This window comes from Excalfactoria chinensis, chromosome 5 (assembly GCF_039878825.1).
Source record: "Excalfactoria chinensis isolate bCotChi1 chromosome 5, bCotChi1.hap2, whole genome shotgun sequence".
NCBI lineage: Eukaryota > Metazoa > Chordata > Aves > Galliformes > Phasianidae > Excalfactoria > Excalfactoria chinensis.
This window is the reverse complement of record NC_092829.1, coordinates 1,765,607-1,783,361: the sequence shown is the minus strand read 5'-3', so window position 1 is coordinate 1,783,361 and position 17,755 is coordinate 1,765,607. Positions and strand designations below refer to the sequence as shown.

The following is a 17,755-nucleotide window of genomic DNA, read 5'->3' as shown; positions in this document are numbered from 1 at the left end:
GATACACTAAACAGGGATTTGAAAGGTATTCCAGAAGGCTGATTTTCCCAATACACCTTTGGTGAGCGCTGGCACCACTGCTTGGTCTCCCCTCCCCATTTTGACTCACACAGCTCCCCACTCTTTCACAACCTGCCATCTGTCCTGAATCTTCCCTTTGTACTGCAACATGCTGCAACTGCTACATCTTTTTTTTAATGAAGTAACAGATAATGCAGATAAGAACGAAGAAGGAAATCACGAGCAGGATATAACCAAAAGCAATGGTACATCCTGTAGAGCTTCCTGTCATCTAACCACTGAAACAGCAAAAAACACAACAAAACCACTTCTTTTGTCTGGAGCTCTGCTGCCATGAAAATCAACACGTGTAAAAAACTGGAACTGCAATCCAAAAACATAGAAAAGAATGCAAAACTTACCAGGCTCTAACTTGATTATTTTTACAGCAGCCAGTTCTCCAGTATGAAGATTTCTAGCCTGAAATAAGAGAGTTAAGACACATTCAATAATACTGCAATGGCATCTCAGAGTTTTTTACAAGGTACAGGAAGATACGCTGGGATGTAATGAGTTACAAATACTGCACAATGCAATTAGCTGCAAGCAACCTGGGTGAGGATTATCTGGTCATGGTATTAGCACTGCATCAACCTGGAAATGTGAAGTGTTATCAGCAGTTCCTTCTAGAGCTTCAAAAACCAACCAGCTTTTCATCAGCAAGCGAGGGCTCATGCCTTCAAAACACCAACGTAAGGTCTGTTAAAACTGAGAAATGCCTGCAGCCCATACAAACTGCAGTGATGCAGAAGTCTGTGCTGCACTGTGGGCTGCCAGAGCATGCTGAACTCAACCCAGCCACCTCGTGGTGTGAAACCTCTGCGTGCTCTGAAAGTGGAACTGATGGGTAGAAGAGAGAAGCTCCGCAGATGCAGCACGCTTTGTGGGAACAACTGGGCTCTTAAACTCCTTCCAGCAAACCCTGGCTGACTGGTGTGGTCCCCACACTCCTCCAGATGAAGGGGAATGGAGCTCCAATCCAACCTTCCCACCATACCTGGAGGGAGCACTCCTGTAAACTTCCCTCTGAAAAGTCGGTGCTGAAAGACAATGTTATAGGAGCCTTCGATCTGGAAAGTGTTAGGAGGGGATTTCATTAACGCTGTTAACTGTGGTAAAATGAGCTCTAAATCACTCAGGCACCATCACCAGAGCTAAGCTACATTATTTTTGACACACAACCTCATCCAATTAAGGACTGTGGCATTCCCTTTTTGCTGAGCATCCAGAAGTTAATGCCTTTTGACTCTGAGAGAAATTCAGCATCTTCTGAACACGTAAAATGTGTTGAAAGGGCAGACTGTAGAAAACCTGAAGGAAACTGCGCCCGCTAAAATTGATTGGTAGGTATTTAGCATAAGGATGCAATGGAAATTTGCCCTAGGGCTAAGCTGGAGAAAACCACTGCAGAACACAACATTCTTCTCTTGCTTATGGACAAGAAGACTTCATTTAGCAACAAGTGATGCAAGGACTTGAAATATGAATCCCTCAATCGTGTCAACGCTTAGGCAGGCTTCCAAATCAAGCTTTCCTACCATTGGAAAAAAAAAAGCCAGCAATAATTGGGCCATGCAAAGTCCCATAGCGTTCAGGTAAGCGCCATCTGTCAGCATGCAGGGTAGGAACGCTGGCAAGGATGACTCAACTGAAAACAAAGCAAACCTGAACAACCGTGCAACAGAAGCAAATAATTCATGTAAATCACTGAACAGAGCGATGGCTGCCTGCTAACCACAAAGGAAACCTTCACCACGTCTTCAAGTACCTTCCCACCAGAAAAGCTCAGTACAGCAGCAAAATCATTTGCATTCATCAACATCCTGATGAAGCACATCAGGGACCTTTTCGGTACTGTTACACTGACCTGATAGAAAACACAGAGGTGTCTGTAAGGGATCAAGAATGTGCTGCCTCCCGCTGAAGTCAGGGAACCTCAACTATCCATCCTTCCATCCAAAAACCAGCCAGGCTGTCCAGATGAAGGAGACTGGACTGCACTCTGTACAGTACATCACCTTCATCTCTGAAACGCAGGGAAGACTGTATTCCTTCCTGATATTCCCTTTCCATACAAGCCGTGACTACCACTGCTCCCATTACACCAAAGCTTGAAAGAATAGCTGCAGACTGCCCAAGGTCCTTGGTACACAAACTGCTTGGCTGTGGTGCAGAGCTGCAGGCCAGAGCTCAGCGCATTGCTGGCTCTCAGCTCCCTCAGTGCACAGGCCACACAGCTTCACCCAAGAGCACGCTGCTGTTAGCCAGCATTACCATCACGTTTTTGGCACAGCCCCAACACGGACTGTTTTGGTTTTCAGCCACCAACCTTTGCCTGCTGGCATGGAAAGCTTTTCAGCAGGTCGGTATTTATGGACATGTTGAGTTGTCTGTACCAATCACCCTAAAACAGGTTTCCTGGTCCTACAATTTCATCTTCCGACTCAGCACTTTCCTTGAATGGACACCAGGACCACACAGACTATTCAAACCCTATCATCCAAAGGCTGTTTCAGGCCCTGCAGCACCCCCTGGCCTATGCTGGGCTCTCTCCAGTATGCCCAGGCCTCTCCCCTGCTGCAGGCCCAGAACTGAGCCCAACAACCCATGTGCGGCCTCACCAGCACTGAGCAGGGGGAAGGATCCCCTCCCTCAACCTGCTGACAATATTTTGCCTAAGGCAGCCCAGGACACCATCAGTCCTCTCAGCAGCAAGGACCCGCTGCTGATACCTTGTTGGGCTGCTCACAGGTACTAGAGCTGTATCAGATCTGCTGTCTGAAGGATCACGTTGCAGGCGTTCTGCAAGCTTCCCAGGGGAGCTGCCCACCCCTAAGTGCAACTATCAGCTTTTATCCCTTCTTTGACTGCACCCACTTTGCACAGGTACCTACATCTCTGTTGCCCTCTCCTCCTGACCTTCCTGTCAGCTGAAAACTCCACCAATAACGAACGGTGCTTATCTCACATACCATGAAAAACAAACAGTGGTGCAGGGTAACAAATGTTTCCCCACATACACAGCTTGCACTGCTGTGCTGTGTCAAAAAGGACGGCGCAGTACTGAGGGAGTCAGTCTTTGGGAACCAATCCTGACGTTTTACCAGACAAGAAACCTGACAAAACTCACCCATTTCCTACAACACGTAATGCAGCCTCCTAACAGCCAATTCTGACACTGCAGGCTAAGAGACCACAGCCTGGCCTGGCCCTGGCCCAGCTCCCTCCTGTGCTGAAGCCCACATCCCCATCAGCTCCCACTGCACTTCCCACACTGCAGAAGCCCGATTTCCCCGACTGCAGAAGGAAACTGCAGCCTCTGCTGCCTGGTAGCACCGCTCTTGTTCTACTTCATGAGACTCAAAACTAAAGATCATGTTCTACATTGCTTAGAGTCAAAAGGAAAACGATGGGATTTTGGCAGAATGACTGCAAAGTTACAGCAGGAAGCTTGACTGACACAAAAACTGGACACAAATGAGGGTATGTTTGAATGGGGCGAGCCTCAGAATTAACCTCTGAATCACAGAATCGTTAAGGTTGGCCTTATTTAGCTCTACATCATATACAGCACATCTGTACTGAAAGAAGGGCTAGGTGGTCATTTGGTCACCCCCTGCCCTGGCTATGGGAAGAGTGACAGCACCCCAATGAGCACAGCTCTTCCAGAATATTTTACCAGCTACACGCTAATCCTACAGAACAAGAGAGCCTGTGTTCTAAATAAAACACAAGGACTGCTTTTCTTTCTTTTTTTCCTCCCCAGTGTCCCATTAAAGGACAAACCCGGGCACAGCACAGGCTGTGTGTCCCAATGGCCAACTCAAAAGAAGAGATGCAGTACCAGGAGGGCTGGGAGTTTGGGTAGACAAAAGTAGAACTGTTTTATGTGCACATCTAAAGTTCAACTTTGTGTGCTCAGCATCCTTCATGGAATCACAGAATTGCTCATGTTGGAAAAGACCTTAAAGACCATCAAGTTCAACCACAACCCAACCACACCACCCTACTACTATCATTGTCCAGCTGCTTTCTTCTTCAACACTGAGGAAGAGAAGGGCAAGATTTGGACACCAATACCACAACTTCCAAATCAGTATCTTCAATTCCCACGATGAAACATCCCCTTCATTCCTGCGTCTGTGTCTGATCTGCAGCCCTGGATCAACCATCCAGTTCACCAGCAGATTCATTCGTTCAACTGAGGCTTCATTTAATCTAATCAGAACTGCAGCTCCTGTGGCAACCCTCCCACACACCCCCACGTTATTCATTCCTTGCCAAGCTTCACTCATCAGTGACCACGATGCTTTGCTGTCTCATCTGCTGCTTGTTTCTTCTCAGCAGCCACACGCACCTCCCAAAGGTCCCCTGACTTCCAGCCACTGAAATGGAGGTTTCATCACCTGCCTTCTAGTTTCTGCCTTGACTCTTCATAACTCCTAACTCGCTCTGCCCTGTTCTGAAATTCCCAGCCCAGATGATGGGAACGACTTCCTTTCTGAAACTATGCAACTCCGGAGCTCCTGACAAAACCTTTAAAAGCAAAATGAAGTTCAGCCCTGCTGTGCGAGTCTAGAATTGCTGCCCATAACAAAAGAAGGACGCTGCAGCCTTTTGTAGCACCACGCATTAGCAAAGCACGTTTGTAGAAGAAACCAAATTCTCTGAAAGCTCTAAGAAAACAACCCTTGAGCGTCTGCAGCTCAAAGTTAACGTGGGCACACAGACCAGTCACGGCAGCTCACGGCTGCAAAGGAAACAAGCTGCTCCCAATCCCCCCACATAAGCCCTGGCCTTGGGGTCAGGACAGAGCAAAAGCCAAAGGGTCGCCTCCTCGGGCTGCAGGCTGTCTGTAGAGCTCCGCCTGCCCCCCAGCCTAAACCAGCAGGTCCTGGTACATCTTTCCAGTCTCAGACAGAACTGAGCACATTCCAGCCCCTGTCCCAGCACCAGCCATCGTGCCCTACATGCACCCACTGCCCACCTTTCCAGATGTGGTATATGACACCTAGACTCCCCATGTTCCCCTGTACCTACCTCCTACCTAGGAGCACGTATCAAGCTCACCTAGATGTGACCACTGGACAATCCTGTGTGTATTTTTGTTTGTTTGATATCAAATAAACAAACCCAACCCCATCATACAAACAAATCCTTCATCCCAAGCAAACCCATGCAGAGTGCTGGGCTGAATAAAGGCTGCTCTGCTCAGCACTGAGAGCATCTCCACAGCGGACACCAAACATCTTCCCTTTCATGCACTTAGCTCTGCAGGAACTTCAGAAGGAAACGTGGTAGGATGGCTTTAAGGGATGGAGCAGAGGTGGGAAGAGTCCACAAAATACTAAAACCAATCTTCTGGGGTGGGTTTATATTTGTCCCAGACAGAACAACCACACTTCCCATCCCGAGTACCTGCAGTGCTCCATTAGTCTCTTCAGGTGTGACAAGGCAGCTCACCTATAAAGCAGACATCAATCTAATCTGAGCTGTTACAAAATAATACCTACAGGCACCTTCTTATTTTCAGAGCTCTGCTAGGAGGCAGAAACAGCCAAAAGGCAATTGTTCACTCTGCAATTTTCCAGCTGGATCTTTAATTGAGAGCGGTACCAGGCTCTTTTATGGGGAGAAGGCACAGAGGCTCTCAGAAGCCACTTCCCTAACAGAGACTTCACAGATTCAGCACCCTGAAAGAGAACCATCTCTCACAGCATCACCACGGCGCTTTCCAGAATAAACTAAGAATGAAAATTCACAAGCTAATTTTACTTGAATCAGAGAGTTCACACTGCAGCAACACTACCAGCACAGCCATTGCCATTTCCTCCTGCAAGGAGCAGTCAGGCACCAGAATGGGCTGCCCAGGGTGGTGGTGGATGCACCATCCCTGGAGGTGTTCAAGATACATTTAGATGTTGTGCTGAGGGACAAGATAGGACAAGAGGGAATAGTTTGAAACTGAGACAGGGGAGGTTCAGGTTGGATCTTAGGAGGAAGTTTTTCACCCAGAGGGTGGTGACGCACTGAACAGGTTGCCCAAGGAGGCTGTGGATGCCCCATCCCTGCAGGCATTCAAGGCCAGGCTGGATGTGGCTCTGGGCAGCCTGGGCTGCTGGTTGGTGACCCTGCACACAGCAGGGGGTTGGAGCTGGATGAGCACTGTGGGCCTTTGCAGCCCAGGCCATGCTGTGGTTCTATGGTTTGGTGTGGAACTACTGATGACAGGTGGGCGGTTTGACTGGATGATCTTGAAAGTCTTTTTCAACCTTAGTGACTCCATGGTTTTATGACTTCAGACACTTTCCTACTCAAGGCCAATCAAGCAATAAGGGATTAGAAGCTCATTAATGACATTAGGTTAACTCCTTTTATTCCTGCACAGAAAACAGGCCTAGGATGTGTACCAGCAAACTGCCTTTCCAGCTCTGCTGCAGACCTCAGCAGCCACAAAACGTTCAATTCTCATTCCTACCAATCACTGCAGGACAAAGACCTATGGCAACACGGGTAACAACAGCACCAAAGCAAAGCTCAGTGCACATCTTAACAGCATTCAGCAGGAAAAAATAACGCCACCAAAAAAAAGCAGCCGTATGCTTCCGAGTTGGTTATTCTCCTTGTGATCCTCCTGTGAAATTCTCTTGGCAGACCACGGTTTGCAAATATTTGGCACAATCCTTCCAGAATTGAAAAGCTAAAGCTAGAAATAGACCCCGACCACAAAAGTGCTATTTAGCAACTAATGCAGCACCAGAGATACAAAACAAATACCACATGAGAGGGGGGAGAAAAAAAAAAAAACAAAGCCAAATTTTGATGCTGTTGGAGCAAAAGCAAAACAACAAACACAACTTCTCAAGTCACAACAGTGGGAGTAAGGTTGTTTCGGAAAGCTAATGGAAATAGCTTACCCTCCTGCAGAACAACTGACATTTGTGAGCACATAAAGTGATACAAACCAAAGCGAGCCCATGAAACTATGGGCATACTTAGAACTGGGCACACACTGCTAAGAGTTTTAATGGTTGGGGTGTAAGTAGGGGGAAACTAGGAATAAATAAATAATAAAGAGAAACACAGAATCACCAAGGTTGGAAAAGACCTACAAGATCATCCAGTCCAACCATCCAGCCGTCACCAATGGCTCCCACTAAACCATGTCCCTCAACACAACGTCCAAACGTTCCTTGAAAACCCCCAGTTCTCCCCAGTTCCCAAGATGGAAGTTAAAAGGGTTTCTTACAGAAAGGGCTATTAAAGGGGTTGAAAGCACATATCAAGACACAGGGAAAAAACAAACCCTCCAATTTTATGGATTATAAATTCAAGTAACATTAAAAGACTGCACATTTTATATCTGCAAGGGCATTTATTTACTCCTTCAAGATGAAAGAGCTCAGGATGCGTAATCCAAAACACATGAAGGAGAGCAAGAGAGGAATCAGGGAGTTGAACTGAGGGAGCACTCAGCCTCTCAGCTTCCCCACCAAGTCAAGGCAGCACCATGAACTCCACTTCATACACTGGAAACACACCAATCTCATACATTAGACAGACACCAATCTCATTTGTTTCAGGGAAGCTCTGAGGAAGGTCCAACAATTTGCACATAGCAAGGATAGAACTGCCAAGCACTACTCAGGAAATCAGTGATTCAGGTCCAAAGCTCTTGACTGTGCTTTCCTGTCACAAAAATAAACCAACAAAACATCTGCTTTCTAGACAAGGAGGAAAGCATGGTCTTGAAGGAGAAAGCAAACTGTAAGCCACTTCTATTCTTCCACGGGACCAAGCCTTCTCAAGCACAGGCACAAATCCTCATTGATTCCTTTTCCTTACTGTCATTTATCTGACAGAACGTAGAGAAACGCAGGCAAAAAACACAGATTTCAGCAGCAAAATCTAATGCCAGCATCGTTATCCTGGGAGTGCCTCCTTAAGTTTCAGTTCCTCAAAGATACGCCAACAGTGAGAGAACCAGGAGGAACCAAACAAAGTTGGCTGTGTGAAGGAGACAGATCCGGGTGTTTTGTTTGGCATCGTCACTAGATAAAACAGTGACCAGAACGGATGGGATGAATAAAAAAGAAGCTGCGTAAAGCAAAGAAGATAAAAGAAAACAAGGGAAAAGAAAGGTTAAGTACAAAATATGTCTTGTACTTACACTGAGTGCAGAGAGGAAATACGATCTGTAATAAAGCAGAGGTGGATCTCTCTGGATTTCACAGCTACCTTATCCCCTCACACCTTATTGCAGCCCAAAAGGAGGGGTTTGGGTTTCATTTTTTCAAGTTTTAAGTTGCTTCCTTGTCTTGGACTCCTCCACTCATGTAAATGAAGCAACCAGAAAAGAAGAAACAAGCATTTTTGACAGCTTATTCTACAGCTGTCAAACCCTGGTTTCACTTCAGCAGCCTCGTTCCAACCCATCAGGCCACTGACCTCCCCAGCACACTTGCTCTTTAAAACACAGACAGCAAAATATGTACACAATATGGAAGTTGTAACGTTACAGTAAAGCAGGGCTTACAATTTCATTTGCATTTTAAAGAAAGAACGTTTCCCCAGTTTTTAAGCAGTTGGAAAACATTTTCCATCTTGTTATTCCTCTCTTTCATTACAAATGCAAAATCCCCTCTCAGCAAGAAGTTCCCAGGATACCCCCAGCTGGATAATGCACAAGGATCAGCCCAGCTCCTGAGTTACTGATCTCTGCGCTAATTCAGCTGCCACACGCATGCATCCTCAGCATTCTTCTTGTCCTAAGAACACTCTGATGGAAGGCTGATGATCCACACACCTGCTCAATGGAAGAAACAAGATCAAATCCTTGGGGAGCTATAGCAAAAAAATCCCAAGAGCAGACCTGTGAATCAAAGCAGATCCCAGCCACATCCTCAAACAGAAAGCCTAAGTTGTCACATGTAATATTACACTTGCTATGAGATATCCTGAAGATGTGATGGACCCTGCAAGTGGATTCCACCTGCAGGAAGCTTCAGATATCATAACTGCCCTTCTCTGCACAAAGCCACCGGAGACTGAACTTCTGCAATCAAAGGGCAACCACGCAGGGATCACATGCAAATTCCACCTCGGGCTGCCCTCAGCCAGAGAAAATGATGCACACGGGTGAAGTAATGAAATCAGAAACCATGAGAGAGTAGGAGGGCCAGAGCTGTCACGTCAAGATGAGCTCAGCACCCACTGAGACTGCACTGCATCGGAGCTATCGAGGACAGCTGGCCCCACACCTTCCGCACTCAAACCCATCGCCTGGCTGACATGCAGCATTCCCCGCTGGCTGCAGGAAGCACTGAGGCTCCTAGAAATAGAGGCAGCAGCTGCTTCATCTCCCTCCCAAGTTCATCGCTCCGTCGTTTCATAGCGGAAAGTCACAGCCCGCTGCTCTCCCCCTCCCAAACTCATCCCCCAGCAGTGACCTTTGCTGCCCAGCACAGCCCATCTCAGAACATCCTGGTCTACGAGCTGGACAAATCTCAGCATCTGCAGGAGAAAGAGACAAAATTTCTGTTTCTGTACTCTAAAAATGCAATCAGTTCTGGCTGTGTGACGGCAGATGAAGCTCAAACCTCCCTCTCCAGCCTCAGAGCTCTGCCCCCAGTTTGGCACTAGAAGGAAATGAGAAACCCGGCTCTCTAGACAGGAAATGTTTGGCAAAGTTTTAAAGGCATTATGCTAATTAGAAGTGCTACTCAATTGCTCCTACAGTGACTTATGTCTCTTCACAATTATCCAAGCAGTCGGCTGTCACAACTCAAACAGTGCTTTGAATTTTAACACCAACGTGCCTGAACCTCTGGTTTGGATTCCTCCTGAACCTCACCAAGGCCAGGCTGGATGCGGCTCTGGGCAGCCTGGTCTGGTGGCTGGTGACCCTGCACATAGCAGGGGGTTGGGACTAGATGAGCATTGTTGGCCTTTTCAACCCAGGCCATTCTAGGATTCATGCAGACCAGCTATTTTGGCTACAGACATGCTGAGCACACCCCAGACACCCTCAGGAAGTACTGGTATGACAGAAGCAATGCCCACAATATGCAGCCTGGTTCAGCTGCCTCCCTTCACATTACCCTGCTGTTATCCTCATCTCAGCAATGGAAATTGCACTCCTAAGTCAAGGAGCACTTCACACAGCTTCTTCAAAAGAAAAAGGCATCTCAGATACCTTAAATTAACTCCTACCCCCCTCTGAGAGCCCGGTATGTACTGTGAGCAACACAGCAAACACTTTCCCTTTTACCCCCCGCAGGCAACTCATCAGAGGTAAAAATTTCAATTACTGCTGTTTTCACACCCTCCATAAACACAGCACAAATACCTGACAATCACATTTTAACTCTTTACCATTTATCTTCCACTAAGATTAATGACTAAATCCTTGGGAGGTTATCATTCATCTATTATCTTGCATGTCCACACACTGAATAACAAGTGAAGGCAAATGTAACACTGTTCTCTATCAGCAAACAGCCATTCTCGTAGATGAGAGCAGAACAAAACCACAGCTTCTTGGAGCGGATCATCAAATTAAAGCTCATATTTGGCTTTACCATCTCTCAGCCTTTGCTGCTCCTTCTCACTGATTCTGGAGGTAACTGCACAGCGTACAGCTTGGCGTCCATAGGGCTCTATGGGCAGCACGCTGGCAACACAGGCTGCTGAAAAATACCAAACACGGAGCTCCAGATACTCTAAGTAGGGCATTAATGTGATAAATGGATAAACCATCTGGAGTAAGTTCATCTGTTCTGCACCTAATTAGAAAGGGAGCAAGCTGTCAAACAGCCTCTTGGCAGAGATAGCCACAATTTATCTCTTCAGTACATGTAGCCAGAATAAGCTTGAATATGCATAACTTACACCTAAACACATTTCTGCATTTCTACTTAGGGGGAAAAAAATGCTGCACGAGAGTAAAGCAAGTACAAGAAGGTAACACCAATAAAGACCACAGAGCCCTGAAAAGATCTCCTCTCTGTGAGTAGGATCAGCAGCTGCCTCCCTGGAGCACCTCAATGTTCACATTTCAACAGGTCCAAAACCAGCTGCATACAGCTGAAAATATGCTTCATGCAACCAGAGAGAAGACAACAGCCTTCTCTCCAATGCCCCGCTCCCACTTTTTTAATGCTTCCGTGTGGACAAGTCTCCCTTGAAGCCCTTTGCCTGAGACTTGGCAGGGCCAGGAGCACCCACTGGACTGATCAGCCTCCGAACCAAGCCCTGACTGGGCAGTGGGCAGGAAGCAATTCCTGGCTCACCTGCAGTGGGTGGGACAGACACAGAGTGGGGTCTCCCATTTGCCACCTTGGGCTCTTTGAGAGGCAAGGACAGGCCTTGTAGGCTCTATTTGTTGTGCTGGATAAAATCAGTAACTCCTGGGTAAAGGAATTTCAAAAGATGAAGTGCAAAATGGAAAACTCCCTGCAGATATAATTTCTCCCTCACATTAAGCAAGGAACTCCCAACAGCTCAGACCGCTGCGACGGAGCACTCCTGCAGGACAACATGGGAAGAGGCAGGACTGGAGCTCAAAATGATGGCACCAGGCTGAGCACTACCCAGCAGATGGTGACAGCACTTCATAGAGCTGGTGACATGGGAATGGAGTGGGAAAGTGTCCTGCTCTTCTCATTGAGCTTTTCCTGAAATCCCAGCACGCGCTCACAGCCACGGAAATTGCCATAAACCACAAATCAAAGATCCACCAAACCTTGCAAGTGTCCTCATTGGTAGGAAGCCTTCCGAAATTTGGAAAGTATTCTGATTCTTTGAAGAAATATAAAGCCCGAAATCCTAACAAAATGGCAAAGAAAATCTTTGAGCGACTTCTGTGTGTCCAGAGACCGACCCATCTTGCATTGCTCACACACGGAATCACTTGTCTGTTGATGCTGCCTCCTCTCTTCATTCACAGCTGTAACCAAGAAGCAAGGTGCCAAACATGAATAAAGGTAGCAAGCACATTTGTTTTCCCAGCTGCAGGGCGGGCGGACAGTTGCTGGTGTCAGCCAAAAAAGCTGGCAAACTCCGTGCTGGCCTCGTGAACAGGAAGAGCCGCTCTACTGGACACGGCTGATCTGCACAGTTGTGTCACAAATCTCCCCTGATGCAACCTGGAAACTCTCAGCCACCTCTGTCTTCACACAGAGGGTGGTGACACACTGGAACAGGTTGCCCAAGGAGGCTGTGGATGCCCCATCCCTGCAGGCATTCAAGGCCAGGCTGGATGTGGCTCTGGGCAGCCTGGGCTGCTGGTTGGTGACCCTGCACACAGCAGGGGGTTGGAATGGATGAGCACTGTGGGCCTTTGCAACCCAGGCCATTCTAGGATTCTGTGATTCTATGAAGTCCTGGTCACATTCAAAGTTCTCCATATGAGCTGGCACTAAAAACAACTACTGCATCTCCTGGCGATGAAGTTGAAGTAGATACAAGTGTGCAAATACAACAATCTTTCACTCGTTCCTCCTCCTCAGAGATTTCTTCTGCTCTTGTGGTGTTTCAAAGGGGATGCAGAAACCACACCATGCACTTGAAAGAGAACTCTGGGTTGGAAGGCAAAAAGGTACGGCCCATATAAAGCATCTCTGGTGTTCCAGACTGCTCTGCATAAAGGTGTGCAACACACAGGGACTGAACCAACATGCCCTCATCCCCTCCTTCGTGTGTACATCCACAAGGCACTGCAGCCTCCCCGGGTTGATCCATAAATAAATAAGAGAAAACCCCAAATCACCCACCCGGCAGGATGTCTCCTGAAGGACGAACACAAGATAGCAACAACTGCAGCAGAAGGCTACACCAGAACCAAGGCTGGTGCCACTGGGGCATTAAACCCAAGAGAACAGGCTCTCAGCTCCCCTATGACTTAAGAGATGCTGTAGTGCAAGGCAAACAGTGCATATAATCCTTGCAGACAAGTGCTGTCAGCACACTTAACATTGCTTCCTACACCATCACTTGCTACAGAAACTACTGCTGGCACCAGCGGTTCCCTTTCTGGACGCAGCCCTGGTGCAGCTGACAGAAGCAAACAGAAAGCTGCTGCTACATTTCCTTCAGCTCTTCTCCTCCGATACCTGGGAGGACAACTCTTCAAAAAGACACAGAAAAGAAACCTTCTTTTTAAGATTTTGGACACTTTTCAGAAGCAGGGAGGGATTGGCACACATAAGCAATGTGTGTGCACCAGGAAGAGAAGCACAGAACCAGGGACGGCCAATCCAGCAGGGCAACAGCTGCAAAAATGTATTCCTACGAAGTCTGAAGTATCCAACTGAAAACTAGCAGTGCCATAACGGTGCACTGGTAGTGCAACAAAGCTGTGGCGCTCCACTTCTCACCTGCTGACTTGAAAAAGCAAAACGTTTAACAGGGAAGTCAAACTTTTGTTTTAATAGTGAGGAAAAGTGTCTGGATGAGTTGATTCAATTTCATTGCTCAGTACCTCCCTGCAGCAGTCAGAGAGCAGTGTCAGGACAACAGAGGGTTCCTTCTGAGTACCCCAAGCCTTGCTTAGCTGGGGGAGATTGGGACAGAGCAGGTGGGAGCAGGATTCACACGTGTAGAGGATGGCTTCCATTCCCCTTCTGTGTCTATTGGGTGATTTGCAGACATGGTTCAGCTTTCTGCCCTACAACACCAGCCAGCTGGATAGCTTCTGCATTAACCACGTGCAGTGTCTATTCCAGAGCCACACACAGGTACACGGCCCAGCTCACAACGTTTCTTGAATACTGCTTGTATACGAGCAAAGTGGGCAAACACAAACCTGGCTGGGAAAGCCAAATGAAGGACCCCACCTCACAGAGCTCACCTTCGCAGAGCTCAGGGGCATGACACTGTGGCTCAGAACCATATGACTGGAAACAAGGGGGAAAAATACCATTATCAAGTTATTAAGATCCACCGAGCACCCACCTCCATTACTATAACCCCTTTCAGAAGTCTGCAATTTAAGACAGGCCTAACGCAGTGCTCTGAGAGAAATTATTCCAGTGGGTTGGTACCAGCTTAATAACAAAACCCTTAATACGGAGGAAGAAAAGGCCTTCCCAGCACAGATGGAACAATGATTGCACCAGGGTTTTAATGAAGAGTGCACTCCCACGGCTGGTAGGCCCAAACTTGGATCCGATTCCACTCGCTGTGAATAGATAAGAAAATGTTTATTTAAGGATGTTTTCTCCCCCACCCTGAAATGCATTTTGGGGAATAAATATTAAAACAACACCAACAATCCAGCACTTATGAGCGCCCTACAAGCAACCATTGTGTGCCATGTGACAGAGGGAAAAAAACACCAAGACTAAGAGAACACATTCTAGTGTTAAGCATCCACAGTAGTTACAGAAAGCAAAGGGGGCAGGAGGTTTTCAGAAAGGCCTGAAGTATGTTTCTGTAACCTAACAGGGAACGCAAATATTTGCTTAACCCCCGCCTCCGACTTCCAGAAAAGAACTAATTACTCTGACAGCTACCAAATGCCCCACGAAGAATGTGAGGTATGAACCACCACCACCAAAAAGGAACAAAGAGACAGAGCTCCCACCATCACAAGGGCTGCCTCATTTTGGTATCCAAAACCCAACTGTGCTGAAGACACCAGTGAGTCATGATAGCGATAGAGCAGAGGAACCGCTTGAAGAGGTGAGAGGAAAATTCCATGTTAATTTAAGAGTGCTCTAACAAACCTTGTCTGAGCTCCGAAACATCACAACAACCAGGTATTGACTAAGAAACGCTTTCTATAAACACCGCTGACAGGGCTTCAGGCCATCTGTGCTGAGAGCCCTACCACGGACACAGAAAACTCCAAGCACAATGTTTATACATCAGCTGCTTCCAAGAAAAGAAGTTTATCTTAGATACTTTTAAACTGAACACAACATCAATGGCTTTCAAAAATGAAGTTGGCTTTGCATATCTGCCATAACAGCCCGCACCATCCCATTCAGTATTCCCTCCACACAGTTCCTCCCCATTTGCAAGGCTCTATGAAAACAAAGAGCGCACCAATGACCTAGAAACACAAGCAGGCTTCCTAACTACTTTAAACTCATTAACTTCACACTTCGTTTAGAGGTGTAACAACTCCATCCAAGGCTTTGATTTACACTTCTCAGGCTGTACTAGGAGAGGGTTTATCGCTGAGACCCCTGCCAGAACAGAAGGATGTTTACCAAGACCCAAAGAGAGGAGGGCTTGGTGGGAAGGGGGTGTGGGGGTGTTATTTACAGGGCACTGTGCAGGGCCCTGCATCCAGCCAGCTTCTGAACTGGAAGCTATAGGACATGTCAGCACAGCTCTCCACTCATTAGCACGATAATGAGAAGAAGAACGTGTCTTTTTTCCACGAGGAGCAAAGGGATGATGCAGAATGCTTCCCTGTGACATAGCCAGTCACTTCTCACCACGCTGCCCTACACTGTGCAGCTGTACCCACACAAGCCAGCTGAAGGCATGCTATGGTGCAGGTTTATGAAACCCGAGATGCCCTTTGTAAGTATTATGGGCCTGATTTCCCAGCAAAGTCACAGAATCATAGAATCACAAGGTTGGAAAGGACCTACAAGATCATCCTAGTCCAATCATCCTCCCATTAGCACCGCTACCACAAGCCACTAAACCAGATCTCGTAGCTCCTCAGCCAACTGATCTGTGCACAGCACTCTAAGGAAAAAAAATAAGAAGGTAAATAGCCATTACCATGAAAACGAAATAGTTAAAAATAACTCCCTGAGGCCAAGAGTAACCATTTCAAAGGGGGATGAGAATGAGATCCAACTATAAAACTCCAATTGGAACATTAGCAAACAGCCCTCCCCCAGCACGCAGCAATTACCAGAGCCTTTGATGTGGCACAGCCACGCACCTCTGCTCCTAAGTTCAGTCACAGCAGGCCTATTCCACGTACAGTCAGCAGCATTATGAAGTGCATCGTAGCCATTCTGCACATGGAGCTCAGAAATTCGGACTGCTGACACACAAGCCAAAAACGCTACAGAGTTACTGGGCATCCCTGACAAACAGAACGGGCTCACAGAGCCATCAGCAAACGGTTGGGTTGGAAGGGACTCAAAGGCCACCTGGGTGCCCTGCCGCGGGCTGGGTGCCCCCAGCTCAGGCTGCCCAGGGCCCCATCCATGGCCTCGGGCACCTCCAGGGATGGGCACCCACAGCTCTGGGCAGCCTGAGGAAGGCTACAGAAGGAAGGTGGGACGCTCACGCCTCTGTGGCTGTAACAGTTTGAGCAGCACCCGCTGGCTTTCAGAGCGAGCCCAGCAGTGAGCTCCAGCTCCGCTCCGGCTTCCGAAGAGCTTTAATCTGCTCCTGCCTTTCGCGGCTATTATTAACCCTGGGCTAAACTCGCGCTCTGTTAATCAGGTGCTCGAAGCGATGCGCTCTCCGAGCAGGTAAATACCCTCCGCCTTCAGCCACGGGCGAAGCACCGCCCGCAGCGCTCCGAGCGGGGCCTGGAGACGCCTCGCCGGGTGCCGGGCGCCGCCGGCCCGTCCCAGAGCCGGGAGAAGCGGCCGAGTCCGGCTGGGCGGCCCTTACCTTGTACACGTCGCCGTAGGTGCCGCTTCCCACGCGCTGGATCAGCTCGTAGTCCTGCTGCGGGTTCCGCCGCATGATGTCCCCGCTCGGCCGCTCCATGGCGGCGGGCCCCGCGGGCCGCCCTCCGCTCCGGGCTGCCGCTTAGCACGGCCACCGGCCCTCGGCCCTCATGGCTGCGGCGCCGGGAAGTGCCTCCCCTCCCGGGGAGGGGTCTCGGCCACGGCTGACAAAACAAAGGGAGCAGAAGGGGCGCTGGGAACGTCCGTCGGCCGCGGTTCTGCGGGGAGGGGGTCCCGGCCCTGAGCCGCTCGGCGGCCCTCCGCAGCCAGGCCGGCCCGCCGTGCCCTACCCGCGCGGCCCTTTGTCCCGGCGCCGAGGGAACGCCGCGCCGCCGCCTCCTTCCTCCTCCCTTCTCCTCCTTCCTGCTCCCGCCGCGGCCCCACGCACGCACCGCGCCGGGACGGGACGGGACGGAACGGCGCCTCCGCAACTCCGCAGCGCCACGGCGCGGCCGGATCCCAACCCGCGGCCCTTCACGGCCGCCGCCGCCCCGCGGCGTGTTTACAGCCCGCATAGCGCTGCGCTGCACGGGGCGACCCGCGGGATCCTCCGCTCTGCTCTGCCCTGCCCGGCTCTGGGAAGGCCGCCTCTGCAGCGCTGGGCCCGCAGCTCCAGGCAGGCGGAGAACTGCGGCAGGGTGTGAGACACGTCCCAAAGGGACAGGCTGAGAGCCCCGGGGCCGTGCGCCGCCAGGAGAGAAGGCTGAGGGGTTCTTATGGATGCATATCGATATCTAAAGGGCGGGAGTCGGATCAGTAAAGGCAGAATATTTCCTCCTTCATGGAGAACGGCACTGAGGAATGGTGCCATCTGTCAGACAGGGGCTGTGGCACTGCAAAGGCCACGCAGTCTGTGGGGCTGCAGCTGGAGCTGGTGATGCGGTGAGGCCTCAAGCTGCACCTCAAGCTTTGGGTTGGTTTTTACTTCCAGCAAAGCAGCCGAACTCCTGAGTAAAACCCACCCGTGGTCTCTGAAATGGCTGCTGTACAATTAATAGACCGAAGCGCCCAGCCGCAGAGCAGAGGAATGCTGGAATCCACAG

The 17,755-nt window shown here is 49.1% G+C and overlaps 1 protein-coding gene across 3 annotated transcripts in view; it reads right to left on the bottom strand.

Annotated features, from left to right (window-relative positions):
* The window catches only part of MAP4K5 (mitogen-activated protein kinase kinase kinase kinase 5), a 56,050-nt gene extending 38,893 nt beyond the window's left edge, over positions 1-17,157 (bottom strand). For 2 of the 3 annotated variants that reach the window (XM_072337463.1, XM_072337465.1), the window contains exons 1-2: positions 16,654-17,157; positions 423-480 (exon numbers count right to left, since the gene is read on the bottom strand). In XM_072337463.1, the coding sequence (XP_072193564.1) occupies positions 423-480; positions 16,654-16,752 (157 nt within the window). In that variant the 5' untranslated portion in view covers positions 16,753-17,157. The remainder of the gene's footprint in view (positions 1-422; positions 481-16,653) is intronic. The other variant, XM_072337464.1, reaches the window with a different exon arrangement.
* Between the last annotated feature and the right edge of the window lie 598 nt (positions 17,158-17,755).